At 52.3% G+C, this 19,517-nt stretch overlaps 1 protein-coding gene across 1 annotated transcript in view; it reads right to left on the bottom strand.

The window, feature by feature from the left end:
• LOC311223552 (uncharacterized protein) overlaps positions 1-19,517 on the bottom strand; it is a gene marked incomplete at its 5' end in the record, with an annotated part of 97,469 nt that overhangs the window by 5,390 nt on the left and 72,562 nt on the right. Inside the window, one exon of the mRNA XM_084308332.1 lies at positions 834-2,682. Within this exon, the coding sequence (XP_084164458.1) occupies positions 834-2,682 (1,849 nt within the window). The remainder of the gene's footprint in view (positions 1-833; positions 2,683-19,517) is intronic.

Genomic DNA, 19,517 nt, shown 5'->3' with positions numbered 1-19,517 from the left:
TGGAGTTATGAGGTTTTGTCCCGACAGCAGCGGTATACACGCTGTGCTGAGGGTCCAGCATGAAGCTGAACGGCCCCGGTTACATGCGTGAGAACTAAAATGTGGAGTCCGGGTTTTCTTTCCCCATGCATTTTCATTGAGTCCAAGCCAAAAGGGTGAATTACCATCTGGGAGACGATAGGGGGCGCTTTTTTCACATCTGAGTGCCTGGGGTGGCTGATTTACCAACGGTAGACTCGGTTGATGAAATATGAATTCAGATCGCTAATAAAAAATTTAAAACGAAATATCTCGGTTTGGGCATCCAAAGTGTTAAGGATGAAAGAGGATAATTGTGTGTGTGTGTGAGAGAGAGAGAGAGAGAGAGAGAGAGAGAGAGAGAGAGAGAGAGAGAGAGAGAGAGAGAGAGAGAGAGAGAGAGAGAGAGAGAGAGAGAGAGAGAGAGAGTGTGTAGGCCGGGGGGGTTCTAGGTCTGGTCTGTCGGAGGCTGTCGGTGATGAAATGGCCCAGATTACGACAGAGAAGCGGCTTCTCTCCGAGCAGCACATTCCAGGAATAAACAGCGCTCCCGCGCTGAGCCAAGGGGCCGAGCGCCACGCATCTCAGAACCAGTGGGACGGAACAGAGTGTGTGAGGTCTGGTTCTCCTCCATGACATCACGTTTAACTTAACTGTAAAAGTTTAACTCAGTCTGTGCGCAAACGAAGGCTTACATATTTCGCTTGCTTGTTTTCTTTGTGTGTGCATGTGTGTCTCTGTGTGTGTCTCTGTGTGTGTCTCTGTGTGTGTCTCTGTGTGTGTCTCTGTGTGTGTGTACATGCACTGGACTTTACCTGCACAATGAGCCGCGTGTCCTTCCTTCCCGCAGAGGTCTGGCTGCTCAGCTGTGTGTGTGTGGTGTGCGTGTCTCTGTGTGTGTGTGTGGTGTGCGTGTGGGATGAGGAGTGAGAGGAGGAGTGAGAGGAGGAGTGAGAGGACTGCGCGTGTCTCTGGGCGGCGGGGGGGGGAACAGACGGAGGATCCATGTCCAGCATGTCCAACAGTTCTCTGACGTCCTCTTCCTGCCGGGGACTGAGTTTGGGGCTCGTCCGGCCCTGCTGCTGGGTCTGCTGCTGCGTCTGGCTCCAGGCCGCCGCGCTCTCGTAGCTCTGCAGGATCCGCTCCACCGCCCCGTAGTTGGACCGCGAGCCCTCGGGACGCGGGTAGGCGGCGAGCGTGAGGGGTTTCCAGGGGTGATCGCTGAGCATGCGAGGTCTGGAGGTGTCAGGCTGGGGGGGCGCGGAGGTATGGCCGGGTCTGGAGGCGTCCGGCTGTCCGGCTGGTCTCGGCCTGGCCTCGGTTGGAGGCTGCTGGGGAGAGACCTTGGCCGGCTGAGCCTTCTCTCCCTGGAGCTTCTTCTCCCTCTTGGGGATGGAGCCGGAGGCGGCGCCCTGGACCGGCGGGGCGCTCGCGGGCAGGCTGCGGTGCTCCGAGGAGGAGGGGGGGGTCTCGGCCGCTCGCCTGGAGGAGGGGCTCTGTGGACCTGCCGCTCTGCGCTTGGCCTCCGGGTGGTGCTGTGCAGGAGAGGTCCTCGACTCCCTGAGCCTGATCTCTGACTGCGGGGGTGAAAGGTCAGGGGTGATGACTTCCTGCTGCACTCGGACCTCGTAACCTTTGGTCTCGTGCCCCGTCCTCCTCAGGCGGACCTGGGGGTTCTGAGGCGTGGGGCCGGGACAGACGCTGTCGCCATCTGCCTCAAAGATGGCCTCCCTGGGCGGCACGCCCCCCTCGCCTGAGGCACTCGCCGGGGTCAAAGTGTCGCGCTCCTTGACCCCTCGACCCATCTCGGCGTGGAACAGAGTGCGGTTGAACTCGGCCGTCTTCTGCTCCAGCATGATGTTCCTGCGCGAGCCGCCGTGGGGGTTCTGGGAGGCGAGCTCCAGGAGGGGGGGGATCAGCAGGTCCACGGGCACATCCTTCAGGATCCGAGGCACGTGGCTCCCCTCCCTCTTCAGGTTCACCACCGCCGGCCTGTGGTCCGGGCGGAAGTCTCTCGCGGCGGCCGGTATGTTGACCTCGGAGAAGCTCTTCTGGACGGGCGCGTACGCGGACGACTTGCAACCGCCCACGAATTTACTGACGTCGCAGGACCAGCGGTTGTGGCAGCAGCCGACGTTACAGTTGGAGTTGGACGGCACGGAGGAGCAGGACACAACCACGCCGTCCGTCATCACCTTCCCCTCGTTCACCTGCAGCATGGCCTCGAACTTCCTCACCACCGCCGGACTGCTGCCCCTCTTGTCCGCCAGGGCGCAGGAGCTGTGGCACTTCCCGCTCGCCAGCATTCCGGAGGAGGATGATTCCGGAACGTGTGGGTCTTGGTCCGGCGGGGTGGGGCTACTCAGATACCAGGATGTGCTGCGAGGGGGGACGGGCGGAGCTTGCGGGTCCGTCTCACCGGGAGAGATTTTGGCATTGGGCTCGACGCTGTTGGTTCTCCAAGATTCCGACTCCGTCGCCGCGCTATTGGCTCTCCAGGTGTTCTCCGGTGACCATGTGATCCAGGTCTCCTTCTGCAGCGCTCTGAGGTCATCGTAGATCTGGTTGAGGTCACAGGGCGACTCGTCCGTGTCCAGCTGAGAGCTGACACGGCTGAGCAGCATCTCCCCCTCCTCCGACAGGTATATGGACTCAGTCCTGCCCCTGAGGGGAACGAGAAAGGGAAGAAAGGTCTTTATATATTATTTGCATGACGATTACTTTTTTTTTTTTTTTTAGCGTTTATCGCTTTTCTGGTCAAGCATGACCGACAGATACAGGGTGAAACGGGATATAGATCAGGGGAAGACACTCTGGCAAATGACGGCGGGTCCGGGAATCGAACTCGTAGTCCACCAGATCCGTGACGCAGCACGGTTTTCCCCGACGCAGAAATAGCGCCGAGATATGCGGTGAGCTACTGGAGCTCCCCTTGACGATTACTCTTATCGTGCACGTTTACTGATGCTGCTCTGCTAAGAACATTACGCTGCTGGCCAGTGTGACTTACTACCATAGTGTCTTTATACCTGTATCACTGTACATATCAATACTACCAGTGTGACTTACTACCATAGTGTCTTTATACCTGTATCACTGTACATGTTAATACTACCAGTATGACTTACTACCATAGTGTATTTATGCCTGTATCACTGTACATGTTAATACTACCAGTATGACTTACTACCATAGTGTATTTATGCCTGTATCACTGTACATATTAATACTACCAGTATGACTTACTACCATAGTGTATTTATGCCTGTATCACTGTACATGTTAATACTACCAGTGTGACTTACTACCATAGTGTATTTATGCCTGTATCACTGTACATGTTAATACTACCAGTGTGACTTACTACCATAGTGTATTTTATACCTGTACATATTAATACTACCAGTATGACTTACTACCATAGTGTCTTTATACCTGTATCACTGTACATATCAATAATACCAGTATGACTTACTACCATAGTGTCTTTATACCTGTATCACTGTACATATTAATACTACCAGTGTGACTTACTACCATAGTGTCTTTATACCTGTATCACTGTACATGTTAATACTACCAGTATGACTTACTACCATAGTGTATTTATGCCTGTATCACTGTACATGTTAATACTACCAGTATGACTTACTACCATAGTGTATTTATACCTGTATCACTGTACATATTAATACTACCAGTATGACTTACTACCATAGTGTATTTATGCCTGTATCACTGTACATGTTAATACTACCAGTATGACTTACTACCATAGTGTATTTAAGCCTGTATCACTGTACATGTTAATACTACCTGTAACTGAGGGGTACAATTCCCTGACTGTATTGTTAGATATGGTATTTAATACCACTACCTCTTGTACTTTAACTTCTGGCCATCCAGTACATGATATAAGTATGATGAACACTTTCCCACCTGATGAAACGAATCCACACAAATGTACAAATCGAAGGTTTAATATAGCAAAAGGTATATACAACGTTCACTTGTTTACACTTATGATTTGAAATATGCACTTTTATGGCAAATGAGTATTCGTAGGTAAATCAACATTGAATGTCCAATCTCTGGTTACGCAGGGAGTAAGTATACAACCTGGAATATTTAGGAAACGATAGCGATGGTACTTAAATGATTATAGCTGGATACACTAAAGGGGGGGGGGGGGGTCCCACTGGTTGTAAGACAGTAGGAGGGGGGGGTTAGAGAAGCCGCTGGCGGTATCCCATCTGGCCGACGGTGTCTTGGGAGAATTCAAAGTCTTGAACACGGTGCCCACAGAACCTCGGTCCGCAGACGAATACAGCTGGACCCTCTGTGGACGGTAGCTGCCGGTCCACAACGGAGAGACGTGAGGCGACCTCACTGGTGTAGAGCGCCGTCTCACCTGGAGTCCTCTCCGGGGGGTAGTTCCAACACTCCGCAGTGTTGGCCTTTATCCATGGAATAATCAAAGCACCCAAAGCATAATCCAAGCCGTGGAAGGCTCGCCGTCGTCCGGGTAGAGTAATCCAATATACAGGTCCAGTCGCCCTGGCCCGGAGCTCCTCGGATGCAAGCACCACTAGGGGTCTGCCCAGCCTGGTTAAGCGTCCAGATAACGTCAGGAACGATGGGGGTACTGATAACTTTAGAACTCTAACCGAACGATGCACCATACATAAATAGACTATTATTAGCTTAATAGAATACGTCCAACTCGACGGTATAGTGCCAAACTATGACTATTCAACTATTAATCTACACGATATCTCAATGCCTATTCTGGGGCCAAGTAGGCCTTACTACACCACACGTGCGTCGTGGGGAGGCTTCGCGTCTGTCACTCTGTTGGAGGGTAAAGAACTGGACTAAAAGGAAGTTCTACTTTACTTGCGCCATATATATATGCGCTATGAACAAATAGTACCATTCGTATTTCGCCCGACATATTCCTGCGCGGAACCGGGGCTTGCCACGACATGTTGGGCGGCACGATTGAACTTGGACCTAGGGGTATGGCAACCTGGCGCCAGGTTCTCGTCCAATGGTAGAATGAAACTATTATGGGCTGTTTAGTAGACTAAAGGGATATTCAGTGCATATTGTACAAGGAATATACAGGGGATATCAAACGATATACAAATACAATTAAATATATATATATAAATAAATATATATATTCGGTTTAATCTGATCCTTCACAACAGCCGCCCCCTAATTAGTCCCACCTAATTAGCTAAGCAGAGACAGATTAACCGCACTGTCTACCACTCAAGGTCCGCTGTAAGGGTCAGTCAACTCACAAAGTCATGGGGTCATGGTCATCATCGATAGTATCTGGGAGTCGGGGCAGTTCTATGAGCCTCGCCACGGGATGTGTGTAAGTGCGCCCTTGGACGAGTACTTCAGCTGCTCGGACCTTGCCATCGGCACCGGTGATCACTTTGCTTACGCGGCCAGCCGGCCACATAGCTCTGGGTAGTGACTGGTCAATAATCATGACGACTGTTCCTTCTGTCAAATTGTCTCTCTCTTTTACCCACTTCTGGCGGGTCTGTAGAGACGGTAGGTAGTGAAGTAGGAAGCTGCTCCAAAACTTGTCAGCTAGTACTTGGCTGTACCTCCACATTCTTCGGCCGTTCGCTTCTTCAGGCCTGTACATTGTCTGGGGTAGCGCGGGGTCCAGCCGCCCCATTAGGAGTGTGTTGGGGGTGACTGGGTCGACATCTGCTACATCACTGGAGACGTAACCGAGGGGCTTTGAGTTCAATACTCCCTCGATCTCCGTGAGGACTGTCATTAGGACTTCCTCCGCCACAGTCTGGGCCCCAAGTACGGCGTACAGGGCTGTCTTTATAGAACGTACTTCTCGTTCCCAGGTTCCACCGAAGTGGGGTGCGTTCGGGGGATTAAACTGGAAGTCAATCTGGGATGGAGCGAGGTGGGTCTTAAGTTCTGGGCCCATAGCTTGGAAGCTCTCTCTCAGCTCTCTTTCTCCGCCTTTGAAGTTGGTCCCGTGATCAGACAACAATGTAGACGGTTTTCCTTTCCGTGATGTGAATCTTCGGAAGGCCATAAGGAATGAGTCTGTGCTCATGGTCGGAAGGAGCTCGATATGTATCGCTCTGGTGGTCATGCATTTGAATACAATACCCCACCGCTTCTCGGTGCCTCTTCCTCTCTTTATATACAACGGGCCAAAGCAGTCCATGCCTGTGGAGTGGAATGGCTTGTCGCCGATTCGGAGGCGACAGGGGGGTAAGTCAGCCATCCGTGGTATGCTGGGCTGCGCGCGCCACTTACGGCAGTCTAGACAGGTTCGCTGGAAGCGCCGTACTGCTTCTCTCCCTTGCAATATCCAATAACGACGTCTGATCTCCGCGAAGACTCTCTCTGCTCCTGCGTGGTGTACATCCTCGTCGTATTTCTTTATGATCAGCTCTGTGACCTTGTGTCGGCTGTTCAAGACGATCGGGTACTTAATGTCATCTGGTAGATCGGGGGCTCTCCGCAGGCGACCACCCACTCTGATGAGATTATGGGCGTCACTCTCTGGTGCCAGGTGAATCAGTCTGCTGTCTGATGGGACGGGGTTTCCTCCCTGTAGACAGTCTAGCTCATCGGGGAACGAGTCTCTCTGGGCTCGTTGTAGTAGAAGAAGTTCTGCTTCTTCGTAGTCAGCTGCTGACATGTCAGTGGTGGACTGAATCTCTGGGTGGTGCCGCAGGAATGTTCTTTGCTGCGCACTCTCTAGGGTAATGCAGTCATCTATGTTGGAGTCTGTGGAGGCGACAGTGCTCAGTCCACAGAACATAGGTTTCTTGTTCTCAGCCTCCTCGTTACTTGCTTCCCGCGGGATGGGCGTAGGCCACTCTCCTTCCGGGAGCTTGAGGAATTCTGGTCCGTCACTGTAGATGTTGCGACGGGTTAGGTCATCCAGAGACATTCCCCGGGTGATGACGTCAGCTGGGTTGTGTTTGGTGTCCACATACCGCCAGCTCGCTGCTTCTGTTAACTCTTGAATCTCGGTGACTCTGACTCCCACGAAGACTTTGTATCTGCATGAATCAGACTTGATCCATGTGAGTACTGTCGTGGAGTCTGACCACAAGATTGTTCTGTGCACCGGAATGGTGAGTTCACGTTGGATTAACGTGGCTAGATGCGCTCCTGCGAGGGCTGCGCAGAGCTCTAGACGCGGGATAGATTGTTGCTTTCGGGGGGCTATTCTTGAGCGAGCCAGGATGAAAGCAGTGTGTATCTTTCTTCCCTTCTCTTGGGCACGCAAGTAAGCCACCGATCCGTAGGCTACTTCGGAGGTGTCGCTGAAGACGTGTAGATCAATCTCGCATGTCTCTGGCCTCACTGTGGATGGGAAGTAGCTGCGGCGTATATTGACGCCTGGGAGTGAGCGGAGTTCCGTCTCCCACTCTCTCCATGTTGAGGCAAGGTGTGCGGGTATTGGGTCGTCCCAGCCCTGGTCCTTGTCCCATAGTGCTCGTACAATCATCTTTGCCCTGGTGGTGTAAGGTAGAATACATCCCAACGGGTCATATTGTCTGGCGAGTGTTCTGTACACACTCCGTCTGGTGGTCGGTATCGCCGTCGACCTTCCCTGGTCTGGAGCCAAGGGTTTGTGTCTATAGTGGAGCGAGTCTGTTTTGAAGCGCCAGACTAGTCCTAGTGTCATTTCTTGGGCTTCTCCTGGGATTGTCGCCATCCAGGTCTCGCTGCTGGCAGCCTTGTCCGCGGGGGAGAGGCTGCGCAATACGTGCGGGTCACTGCTGGCCCACTGCCTGAGATCAAAGCCGCCTTTGATCAGGGAGGCGCGTAACTTGATTAGGAGAGCCTCGGCTTCTTCTTGAGTCGAAACGCTTTGTAAACAGTTGTCCACGTAGAAACTGTTCTTCACACTGTGTTGGACCTCTTCATCTGCTGCTGGGTCCTCTGTGACGTGTTTCTGTAGTGCAAATGTAGCACAGCACGGGCTGCATGTGGTTCCGAAGGGGAGTACTTCCCACTGGTAGATGGCTGGGTTCTCATCTCCGATCCTCTCTCTCCATAGGAACCGCAGCAGAGGCTTGTCCTCCTCTACTAGTCTCACCTGCAAGAACATCCCTTTGATATCCCCGCTGATAGCCACCTTGTCCTGGCGGAAGCGCAGTAACACGCCTAGTAGGGAGGGGCCGAGTGTGGGGCCGGGCAAGAGCTCTTTATTCAGATTTTGGGATCCGATCTGGTAGCTGCAGTTAAACACAATGCGATTCTTGCCGTTGTGATGGACCTTGTGATGCGGCACGTACCATGATTCGGTCGTCTGATCGGCCTCTTTAATGTCAATCTTTGTTACGTGTCCCGCTGTGATTAGCTTCTCAATCTCAGCGCGGTACACACTCTCTTGAGCGGGGTCTTTGGCTAGGCGCCGCTCCGTGTTCAATAGATAGCGCTCCGTGGCGTCTTTCTTTGCGTGAAAGGTGGGCATTCCCTCTCGCCTTAGGAGTGGAGTTGCGTATCTCATCACTCCGCCGACTGTGACTCTCTTTGTCCCCTGCTCGAGTAGGTTGATGGCGTAAATGTCTTCTTTAGAATGAATATCTTTCCTTTCGTTCTTAAAGGGCATTGTCTCTAACGTCCATAGCCTCTCGACATGCTGCAGGAGAGTGGTGTCTTCTTCTGTCGTTCTGGAGTGGAGGCAGCTAGTGGCAGCTGTTCGGTTGAGAGATTTAGCGAGGGGGCCTTGTAGGGTCCACCCTAGGCGGGTCTCGACTGCTGCAGGACAGCCTCGGGGTCCTGTATGAACCCGGTCAATTGGGACTATGAGTTCTGCATGGTCGGAGCCTATCAGCAGGGTCGGGGTAGCGCTGTCTATGAGCGGGATAGGTAATTGGCGCAGGTGCACATATTTATCCATCAACTTGGTGACAGGGTAGGTGTACTGCGATAGTCCTATTTCTTGGCTGGTGAAAGCATTTGTAATCTTGTACCGTCGCTCTGGCTGCCCGTTTGCTGCGATAGTGAAGGAGACATTCTCGCCCTTTATCGTCTTTAAATCTCTTCTTATTGTCCGAATCGTCATTTCGTTCTTGCTCCCCCGCAGTCCCAGCTGGGCCGCAGCGGACGCGAGCAGAAGGGTCTTCTCTGACCCGTCGTCAAGGACGGCGTAAGTGTCCATGACTTTATCTTGGTAGCTCAATGTCACACGGACTACCTTTAAGAGCACTTGGGCGCCGCTGCTGCTGGCGGGGTCAATGTACATGACACTTGCCTTGGTGCCGCTCCGTGGTGCAGGTGGGGGCCGTCTTCCGTTACTTTCATGTAGTATATCTAGATGGGCTCCATCGCACCGGCTGCACCTTTTCTTTAGGCGGCATTCGGCTGCCATGTGGGGCCGCGCACATCGATAACAGCGCCTGTTGGACTTTATCCATTGACTCACTTCTTCTGCATTCATCTTTGTGAATAGGTCACATTGTGACAGCCAGTGTTATTTCTCACAGTAGGGACACGCTATCTTCCACTTCTCTTTTCTCGAGGGGGTGCTGTGACTCTTACTGCTCGGTACTGACTCTGATTGGTGCATGACAGTCACCGATCTTCTTCCATCATTTATTCTCCTGGGTCCCTCTCTGGAGCTTGGCGTGCTCCGCCCGAATGTATCTAGTCGTAAGCTGCTGACTTCTCTCGCCAGGAAGTCGGCTAGATCAAGGAGGGATGGCTCGGGGCCGTTGGGATCCCGGTAATCTCTCTGCCGCCTAAAGCGCTCCTGTCTTGCGGGTGGCAGCTTCTCCAAAATCCTTTCGACGTTAGAGTTGGCGTATAGCTCATGCATGCCCTTCTCCCGTTGCGCTCCCAGCATCCCTACCAGGGACTGCACTTTGATTGACAGGTCGTCTAGTGAGCGATTGTCTGTGGCTGGGGGTAGGCGATCAATATGCCTTATCTCTTGGATTACGTAATCCCATATACGTCCATATCTCTGGTCCAGTGCCGCTAGGGCCGCTGTGTATGGTGTCGAAGAGGTGGCATAGGCTAGCGCTATATTGTGCGCTCGCGGTACTTTCAGGTGCTTCAGTAATATTGCATACTTGTGGCGTTCATCAGCGACATCCACCATCATTGTCTCTAAGCACATCCGGAGCTCCGTGTACTGTGCTCGACTCTCATAGGCGAAGTCTGGGAATGACGGCGTGGCAATGTATGACGCCGTGGATGGCTGATACATCGGCGAGCGTTGGGGGAGAGACCTCCTGGGCGAGTCCCCTCTTGCGCCTCGCTGTGGGCTGGTACTGACAGGGTACCATGGCCCGCTGGTCCAGGTGCTATTCCTCGGGGCTGGTCGTGCGTCGTGCTCACCCGTGAATAGAGTCGGGGGTCTGTAGCGCAGTGCCGCGGGGCTATAGCCTGGACTGTATGGGACCTCCTGGTCCGGTGGAGTACTGTGCTGTCGTCGGGCTTGGTTCTCCTCCTCTCCCTCTTCTTCCTCTATCAGATCTTCCAGATCCTGTAATCGTTTATTTAGCTTCTCCGCAGTGTATGCCGCTCCTTCCTTGTAGCTGGGTCTCGCTTGGACCGGTCTGTGAAGGGGGTCTGCGGGGGGTATAGGCTCGGTCTGTTGGTCAAGTTCAGGGTCGCTTGCTCGTTGAGGAGACGCTGCTCTTGACTGTTGTCTCGACGAGTTCCTTGAACCCCTGGCGGAGGGGGAGGGTGTTGCCTAGCGGATCAGCTGCTCCATTAGCTGCGCTTGTAACTTGTCGCGCTCGACTTCGCGCTTGGTGAGATCTGCTTCTCTTTGGGCACCGGCAGCGGCGCGCTGGGCGTCGGCCCGGTCTCTTGCCATATTCTCTTCTGTCTGGAGGCGTCTCATCTCCAGGCGTGTGCGCTCTTCTTCGCTCCGTTGTTGCGCTTGGAGTTGTTCGCGCTCGCTAAGCGCCTGTGCTTGGAGACGGTCTCTTTCAATGGTAAAATGTTCACGCTCGCTAAGCGTCTGCGCTTGGAGTCGATCGCGTTCGGTAGAGGCTGTCAGGCTGACGAGGAACGCCTGTTGTAGCATCCTCTCCGCTTCGCTGGGGGAAGGCGGTTGTGGAGGTGAGCCGCTCCTGCGTGAGCCGCTCCTGGGGGTACTCGTTGGGGAGTCCTGGAGCTCTATTTCCTCGGCGCTCTCCTCCTCTTCTTCCGTGCAGAGTTCTCTCTCTGTAGGGTCGTCTTCCTCCCGGGGCTGGTCGGGGACTACTTCTTGGGTAGTGGCGGGGGGTAAAGGCATGTCCGCTCCCTCCTGGTCCCCACCGTGAGCTTGGTCAGTTACATTAGGACCTACTAGGGCCTCTGTGGTCGGGGAAACCTGGTCGTTAAGGTCAGACATAATTTTACTTTCTACTTTTACCGCGTTTACCGTTTGTCGAAGGCTAGGTAGTTGACTGACAGTGTAAGCCTCTAAGTACTGAGGTGTCTGTCGTCTGCGCCGCGGGCGTTCTAGGTTAGGAGGATCGTTTCGTGGAGTGTTCATCATAGGCCATTTCAATATTAATAACACTATATTAATATTACACTAGTTACCATCCGGCTCGAAGGACCAATTGTAACTGAGGGGTACAATTCCCTGACTGTATTGTTAGATATGGTATTTAATACCACTACCTCTTGTACTTTAACTTCTGGCCATCCAGTACATGATATAAGTATGATGAACACTTTCCCACCTGATGAAACGAATCCACACAAATGTACAAATCGAAGGTTTAATATAGCAAAAGGTATATACAACGTTCACTTGTTTACACTTATGATTTGAAATATGCACTTTTATGGCAAATGAGTATTCGTAGGTAAATCAACATTGAATGTCCAATCTCTGGTTACGCAGGGAGTAAGTATACAACCTGGAATATTTAGGAAACGATAGCGATGGTACTTAAATGATTATAGCTGGATACACTAAAGGGGGGGGGGGGGTCCCACTGGTTGTAAGACAGTAGGAGGGGGGGGTTAGAGAAGCCGCTGGCGGTATCCCATCTGGCCGACGGTGTCTTGGGAGAATTCAAAGTCTTGAACACGGTGCCCACAGAACCTCGGTCCGCAGACGAATACAGCTGGACCCTCTGTGGACGGTAGCTGCCGGTCCACAACGGAGAGACGTGAGGCGACCTCACTGGTGTAGAGCGCCGTCTCACCTGGAGTCCTCTCCGGGGGGTAGTTCCAACACTCCGCAGTGTTGGCCTTTATCCATGGAATAATCAAAGCACCCAAAGCATAATCCAAGCCGTGGAAGGCTCGCCGTCGTCCGGGTAGAGTAATCCAATATACAGGTCCAGTCGCCCTGGCCCGGAGCTCCTCGGATGCAAGCACCACTAGGGGTCTGCCCAGCCTGGTTAAGCGTCCAGATAACGTCAGGAACGATGGGGGTACTGATAACTTTAGAACTCTAACCGAACGATGCACCATACATAAATAGACTATTATTAGCTTAATAGAATACGTCCAACTCGACGGTATAGTGCCAAACTATGACTATTCAACTATTAATCTACACGATATCTCAATGCCTATTCTGGGGCCAAGTAGGCCTTACTACACCACACGTGCGTCGTGGGGAGGCTTCGCGTCTGTCACTCTGTTGGAGGGTAAAGAACTGGACTAAAAGGAAGTTCTACTTTACTTGCGCCATATATATATGCGCTATGAACAAATAGTACCATTCGTATTTCGCCCGACATATTCCTGCGCGGAACCGGGGCTTGCCACGACATGTTGGGCGGCACGATTGAACTTGGACCTAGGGGTATGGCAACCTGGCGCCAGGTTCTCGTCCAATGGTAGAATGAAACTATTATGGGCTGTTTAGTAGACTAAAGGGATATTCAGTGCATATTGTACAAGGAATATACAGGGGATATCAAACGATATACAAATACAATTAAATATATATATATAAATAAATATATATATTCGGTTTAATCTGATCCTTCACAACAGCCGCCCCCTAATTAGTCCCACCTAATTAGCTAAGCAGAGACAGATTAACCGCACTGTCTACCACTCAAGGTCCGCTGTAAGGGTCAGTCAACTCACAAAGTCATGGGGTCATGGTCATCATCGATAGTATCTGGGAGTCGGGGCAGTTCTATGAGCCTCGCCACGGGATGTGTGTAAGTGCGCCCTTGGACGAGTACTTCAGCTGCTCGGACCTTGCCATCGGCACCGGTGATCACTTTGCTTACGCGGCCAGCCGGCCACATAGCTCTGGGTAGTGACTGGTCAATAATCATGACGACTGTTCCTTCTGTCAAATTGTCTCTCTCTTTTACCCACTTCTGGCGGGTCTGTAGAGACGGTAGGTAGTGAAGTAGGAAGCTGCTCCAAAACTTGTCAGCTAGTACTTGGCTGTACCTCCACATTCTTCGGCCGTTCGCTTCTTCAGGCCTGTACATTGTCTGGGGTAGCGCGGGGTCCAGCCGCCCCATTAGGAGTGTGTTGGGGGTGACTGGGTCGACATCTGCTACATCACTGGAGACGTAACCGAGGGGCTTTGAGTTCAATACTCCCTTGATCTCCGTGAGGACTGTCATTAGGACTTCCTCCGCCACAGTCTGGGCCCCAAGTACGGCGTACAGGGCTGTCTTTATAGAACGTACTTCTCGTTCCCAGGTTCCACCGAAGTGGGGTGCGTTCGGGGGATTAAACTGGAAGTCAATCTGGGATGGAGCGAGGTGGGTCTTAAGTTCTGGGCCCATAGCTTGGAAGCTCTCTCTCAGCTCTCTTTCTCCGCCTTTGAAGTTGGTCCCGTGATCAGACAACAATGTAGACGGTTTTCCTTTCCGTGATGTGAATCTTCGGAAGGCCATAAGGAATGAGTCTGTGCTCATGGTCGGAAGGAGCTCGATATGTATCGCTCTGGTGGTCATGCATTTGAATACAATACCCCACCGCTTCTCGGTGCCTCTTCCTCTCTTTATATACAACGGGCCAAAGCAGTCCATGCCTGTGGAGTGGAATGGCTTGTCGCCGATTCGGAGGCGACAGGGGGGTAAGTCAGCCATCCGTGGTATGCTGGGCTGCGCGCGCCACTTACGGCAGTCTAGACAGGTTCGCTGGAAGCGCCGTACTGCTTCTCTCCCTTGCAATATCCAATAACGACGTCTGATCTCCGCGAAGACTCTCTCTGCTCCTGCGTGGTGTACATCCTCGTCGTATTTCTTTATGATCAGCTCTGTGACCTTGTGTCGGCTGTTCAAGACGATCGGGTACTTAATGTCATCTGGTAGATCGGGGGCTCTCCGCAGGCGACCACCCACTCTGATGAGATTATGGGCGTCACTCTCTGGTGCCAGGTGAATCAGTCTGCTGTCTGATGGGACGGGGTTTCCTCCCTGTAGACAGTCTAGCTCATCGGGGAACGAGTCTCTCTGGGCTCGTTGTAGTAGAAGAAGTTCTGCTTCTTCGTAGTCAGCTGCTGACATGTCAGTGGTGGACTGAATCTCTGGGTGGTGCCGCAGGAATGTTCTTTGCTGCGCACTCTCTAGGGTAATGCAGTCATCTATGTTGGAGTCTGTGGAGGCGACAGTGCTCAGTCCACAGAACATAGGTTTCTTGTTCTCAGCCTCCTCGTTACTTGCTTCCCGCGGGATGGGCGTAGGCCACTCTCCTTCCGGGAGCTTGAGGAATTCTGGTCCGTCACTGTAGATGTTGCGACGGGTTAGGTCATCCAGAGACATTCCCCGGGTGATGACGTCAGCTGGGTTGTGTTTGGTGTCCACATACCGCCAGCTCGCTGCTTCTGTTAACTCTTGAATCTCGGTGACTCTGACTCCCACGAAGACTTTGTATCTGCATGAATCAGACTTGATCCATGTGAGTACTGTCGTGGAGTCTGACCACAAGATTGTTCTGTGCACCGGAATGGTGAGTTCACGTTGGATTAACGTGGCTAGATGCGCTCCTGCGAGGGCTGCGCAGAGCTCTAGACGCGGGATAGATTGTTGCTTTCGGGGGGCTATTCTTGAGCGAGCCAGGATGAAAGCAGTGTGTATCTTTCCTCCCTTCTCTTGGGCACGCAAGTAAGCCACCGATCCGTAGGCTACTTCGGAGGCGTCGCTGAAGACGTGTAGATCAATCTCGCATGTCTCTGGCCTCACTGTGGATGGGAAGTAGCTGCGGCGTATATTGACGCCTGGGAGTGAGCGGAGTTCCGTCTCCCACTCTCTCCATGTTGAGGCAAGGTGTGCGGGTATTGGGTCGTCCCAGCCCTGGTCCTTGTCCCATAGTGCTCGTACAATCATCTTTGCGCTCTGGCTGCCCGTTTGCTGCGATAGTGAAGGAGACATTCTCGCCCTTTATCGTCTTTAAATCTCTTCTTATTGTCCGAATCGTCATTTCGTTCTTGCTCCCCCGCAGTCCCAGCTGGGCCGCAGCGGACGCGAGCAGAAGGGTCTTCTCTGACCCGTCGTCAAGGACGGCGTAAGTGTCCATGACTTTATCTTGGTAGCTCAATGTCACACGGACTACCTTTAAGAGCACTTGGGCGCCGCTGCTGCTGGCGGGGTCAATGTACATGACACTTGCCTTGGTGCCGCTCCGTGGTGCAGGTGGGGGCCGTCTTCCGTTACTTTCGTGTAGTATATCTAGATGGGCTCCATCGCACCGGCTGCACCTTTTCTTTAGGCGGCATTCGGCTGCCATGTGGGGCCGCGCACATCGATAACAGCGCCTGTTGGACTTTATCCATTGACTCACTTCTTCTGCATTCATCTTTGTGAATAGGTCACATTGTGACAGCCAGTGTTCTTTCTCACAGTAGGGACACGCTATCTTCCACTTCTCTTTTCTCGAGGGGGTGCTGTGACTCTTACTGCTCGGTACTGACTCTGATTGGTGCATGACAGTCACCGATCTTCTTCCATCATTTATTCTCCTGGGTCCCTCTCTGGAGCTTGGCGTGCTCCGCCCGAATGTATCTAGTCGTAAGCTGCTGACTTCTCTCGCCAGGAAGTCGGCTAGATCAAGGAGGGATGGCTCGGGGCCGTTGGGATCCCGGTAATCTCTCTGCCGCCTAAAGCGCTCCTGTCTTGCGGGTGGCAGCTTCTCCAAAATCCTCTCGACGTTAGAGTTGGCGTATAGCTCATGCATGCCCTTCTCCCGTTGCGCTCCCAGCATCCCTACCAGGGACTGCACTTTGATTGACAGGTCGTCTAGTGAGCGATTGTCTGTGGCTGGGGGTAGGCGATCAATATGCCTTATCTCTTGGATTACGTAATCCCATATACGTCCATATCTCTGGTCCAGTGCCGCTAGGGCCGCTGTGTATGGTGTCGAAGAGGTGGCATAGGCTAGCGCTATATTGTGCGCTCGCGGTACTTTCAGGTGCTTCAGTAATATTGCATACTTGTGGCGTTCATCAGCGACATCCACCATCATTGTCTCTAAGCACATCCGGAGCTCCGTGTACTGTGCTCGACTCTCATAGGCGAAGTCTGGGAATGACGGCGTGGCAATGTATGACGCCGTGGATGGCTGATACATCGGCGAGCGTTGGGGGAGAGACCTCCTGGGCGAGTCCCCTCTTGCGCCTCGCTGTGGGCTGGTACTGACAGGGTACCATGGCCCGCTGGTCCAGGTGCTATTCCTCGGGGCTGGTCGTGCGTCGTGCTCACCCGTGAATAGAGTCGGGGGTCTGTAGCGCAGCGCCGCGGGGGTATAGCCTGGACTGTATGGGACCTCCTGGTCCGGTGGAGTACTGTGCTGTCGTCGGGCTTGGTTCTCCTCCTCTCCCTCTTCTTCCTCTATCAGATCTTCCAGATCCTGTAATCGTTTATTTAGCTTCTCCGCAGTGTATGCCGCTCCTTCCTTGTAGCTGGGTCTCGCTTGGACCGGTCTGTGAAGGGGGTCTGCGGGGGGTATAGGCTCGGTCTGTTGGTCAAGTTCAGGGTCGCTTGCTCGTTGAGGAGACGCTGCTCTTGACTGTTGTCTCGACGAGTTCCTTGAACCCCTGGCGGAGGGGGAGGGTGTTGCCTTGCGGATCAGCTGCTCCATTAGCTGCGCTTGTAACTTGTCGCGCTCGACTTCGCGCTTGGTGAGATCTGCTTCTCTTTGGGCACCGGCAGCGGCGCGCTGGGCGTCGGCCCGGTCTCTTGCCATATTCTCTTCTGTCTGGAGGCGTCTCATCTCCAGGCGTGTGCGCTCTTCTTCGCTCCGTTGTTGCGCTTGGAGTTGTTCGCGCTCGCTAAGCGCCTGTGCTTGGAGACGGTCTCTTTCAATGGTAAAATGTTCGCGCTCGCTAAGCGTCTGCGCTTGGAGTCGATCGCGTTCGGTAGAGGCTGTCAGGCTGACGAGGAACGCCTGTTGTAGCATCCTCTCCGCTTCGCTGGGGGAAGGCGGTTGTGGAGGTGAGCCGCTCCTGCGTGAGCCGCTCCTGGGGGTACTCGTTGGGGAGTCCTGGAGCTCTATTTCCTCGGCGCTCTCCTCCTCTTCTTCCGTGCAGAGTTCTCTCTCTGTAGGGTCGTCTTCCTCCCGGGGCTGGTCGGGGACTACTTCTTGGGTAGTGGCGGGGGGTAAAGGCATGTCCGCTCCCTCCTGGTCCCCACCGTGAGCTTGGTCAGTTACATTAGGACCTACTAGGGCCTCTGTGGTCGGGGAAACCTGGTCGTTAAGGTCAGACATAATTTTACTTTCTACTTTTACCGCGTTTACTGTTTGTCGAAGGCTAGGTAGTTGACTGACAGTGTAAGCCTCTAAGTACTGAGGTGTCTGTCGTCTGCGCCGCGGGCGTTCTAGGTTAGGAGGATCGTTTCGTGGAGTGTTCATCATAGGCCATTTCAATATTAATAACACTATATTAATATTACACTAGTTACCATCCGGCTCGAAGGACCAATTGTAACTGAGGGGTACAATTCCCTGACTGTATTGTTAGATATGGTATTTAATACCACTACCTCTTGTACTTTAACTTCTGGCCATCCAGTACATGATATAAGTATGATGAACACTTTCCCACCTGATGAAACGAATCCACACAAATGTACAAATCGAAGGTTTAATATAGCAAAAGGTATATACAACGTTCACTTGTTTACACTTATGATTTGAAATATGCACTTTTATGGCAAATGAGTATTCGTAGGTAAATCAACATTGAATGTCCAATCTCTGGTTACGCAGGGAGTAAGTATACAACCTGGAATATTTAGGAAACGATAGCGATGGTACTTAAATGATTATAGCTGGATACACTAAAGGGGGGGGGGGTCCCGCTGGTTGTAAGACAGTAGGAGGGGGGGGTTAGAGAAGCCGCTGGCGGTATCCCATCTGGCCGACGGTGTCTTGGGAGAATTCAAAGTCTTGAACACGGTGCCCACAGAACCTCGGTCCGCAGACGAATACAGCTGGACCCTCTGTGGACGGTAGCTGCCGGTCCACAACGGAGAGACGTGAGGCGACCTCACTGGTGTAGAGCGCCGTCTCACCTGGAGTCCTCTCCGGGGGGTAGTTCCAACACTCCGCAGTGTTGGCCTTTATCCATGGAATAATCAAAGCACCCAAAGCATAATCCAAGCCGTGGAAGGCTCGCCGTCGTCCGGGTAGAGTAATCCAATATACAGGTCCAGTCGCCCTGGCCCGGAGCTCCTCGGATGCAAGCACCACTAGGGGTCTGCCCAGCCTGGTTAAGCGTCCAGATAACGTCAGGAACGATGGGGGTACTGATAACTTTAGACCTCTAACCGAACGATGCACCATACATAAATAGACTATTATTAGCTTAATAGAATACGTCCAACTCGACGGTATAGTGCCAAACTATGACTATTCAACTATTAATCTACACGATATCTCAATGCCTATTCTGGGGCCAAGTAGGCCTTACTACACCACACGTGCGTCGTGGGGAGGCTTCGCGTCTGTCACTCTGTTGGAGGGTAAAGAACTGGACTAAAAGGAAGTTCTACTTTACTTGCGCCATATATATATGCGCTATGAACAAATAGTACCATTCGTATTTCGCCCGACATATTCCTGCGCGGAACCGGGGCTTGCCACGACATGTTGGGCGGCACGATTGAACTTGGACCTAGGGGTATGGCAACCTGGCGCCAGGTTCTCGTCCAATGGTAGAATGAAACTATTATGGGCTGTTTAGTAGACTAAAGGGATATTCAGTGCATATTGTACAAGGAATATACAGGGGATATCAAACGATATACAAATACAATTAAATATATATATATAAATAAATATATATATTCGGTTTAATCTGATCCTTCACAACACTACCAGTGTGACTTACTACCATAGTGTATTTTATACCTGTACATATTAATACTACCAGTATGACTTACTACCATAGTGTCTTTATACCTGTATCACTGTACATATCAATACTACCAGTATGACTTACTACCATAGTGTCTTTATACCTGTATCACTGTACATATTAATACTACCTACCAGTGTGACTTACTACCATAGTGTCTTTATACCTGCATCACTGTACATGTTAATACTAC

This window comes from Notolepis coatsorum (assembly GCF_963971535.1).
Source record: "Notolepis coatsorum genome assembly, chromosome: 2".
NCBI classification, from domain to species: domain Eukaryota; kingdom Metazoa; phylum Chordata; class Actinopteri; order Aulopiformes; family Paralepididae; genus Notolepis; species Notolepis coatsorum.
This window is presented reverse-complemented; position numbering and strand designations above follow the sequence as displayed.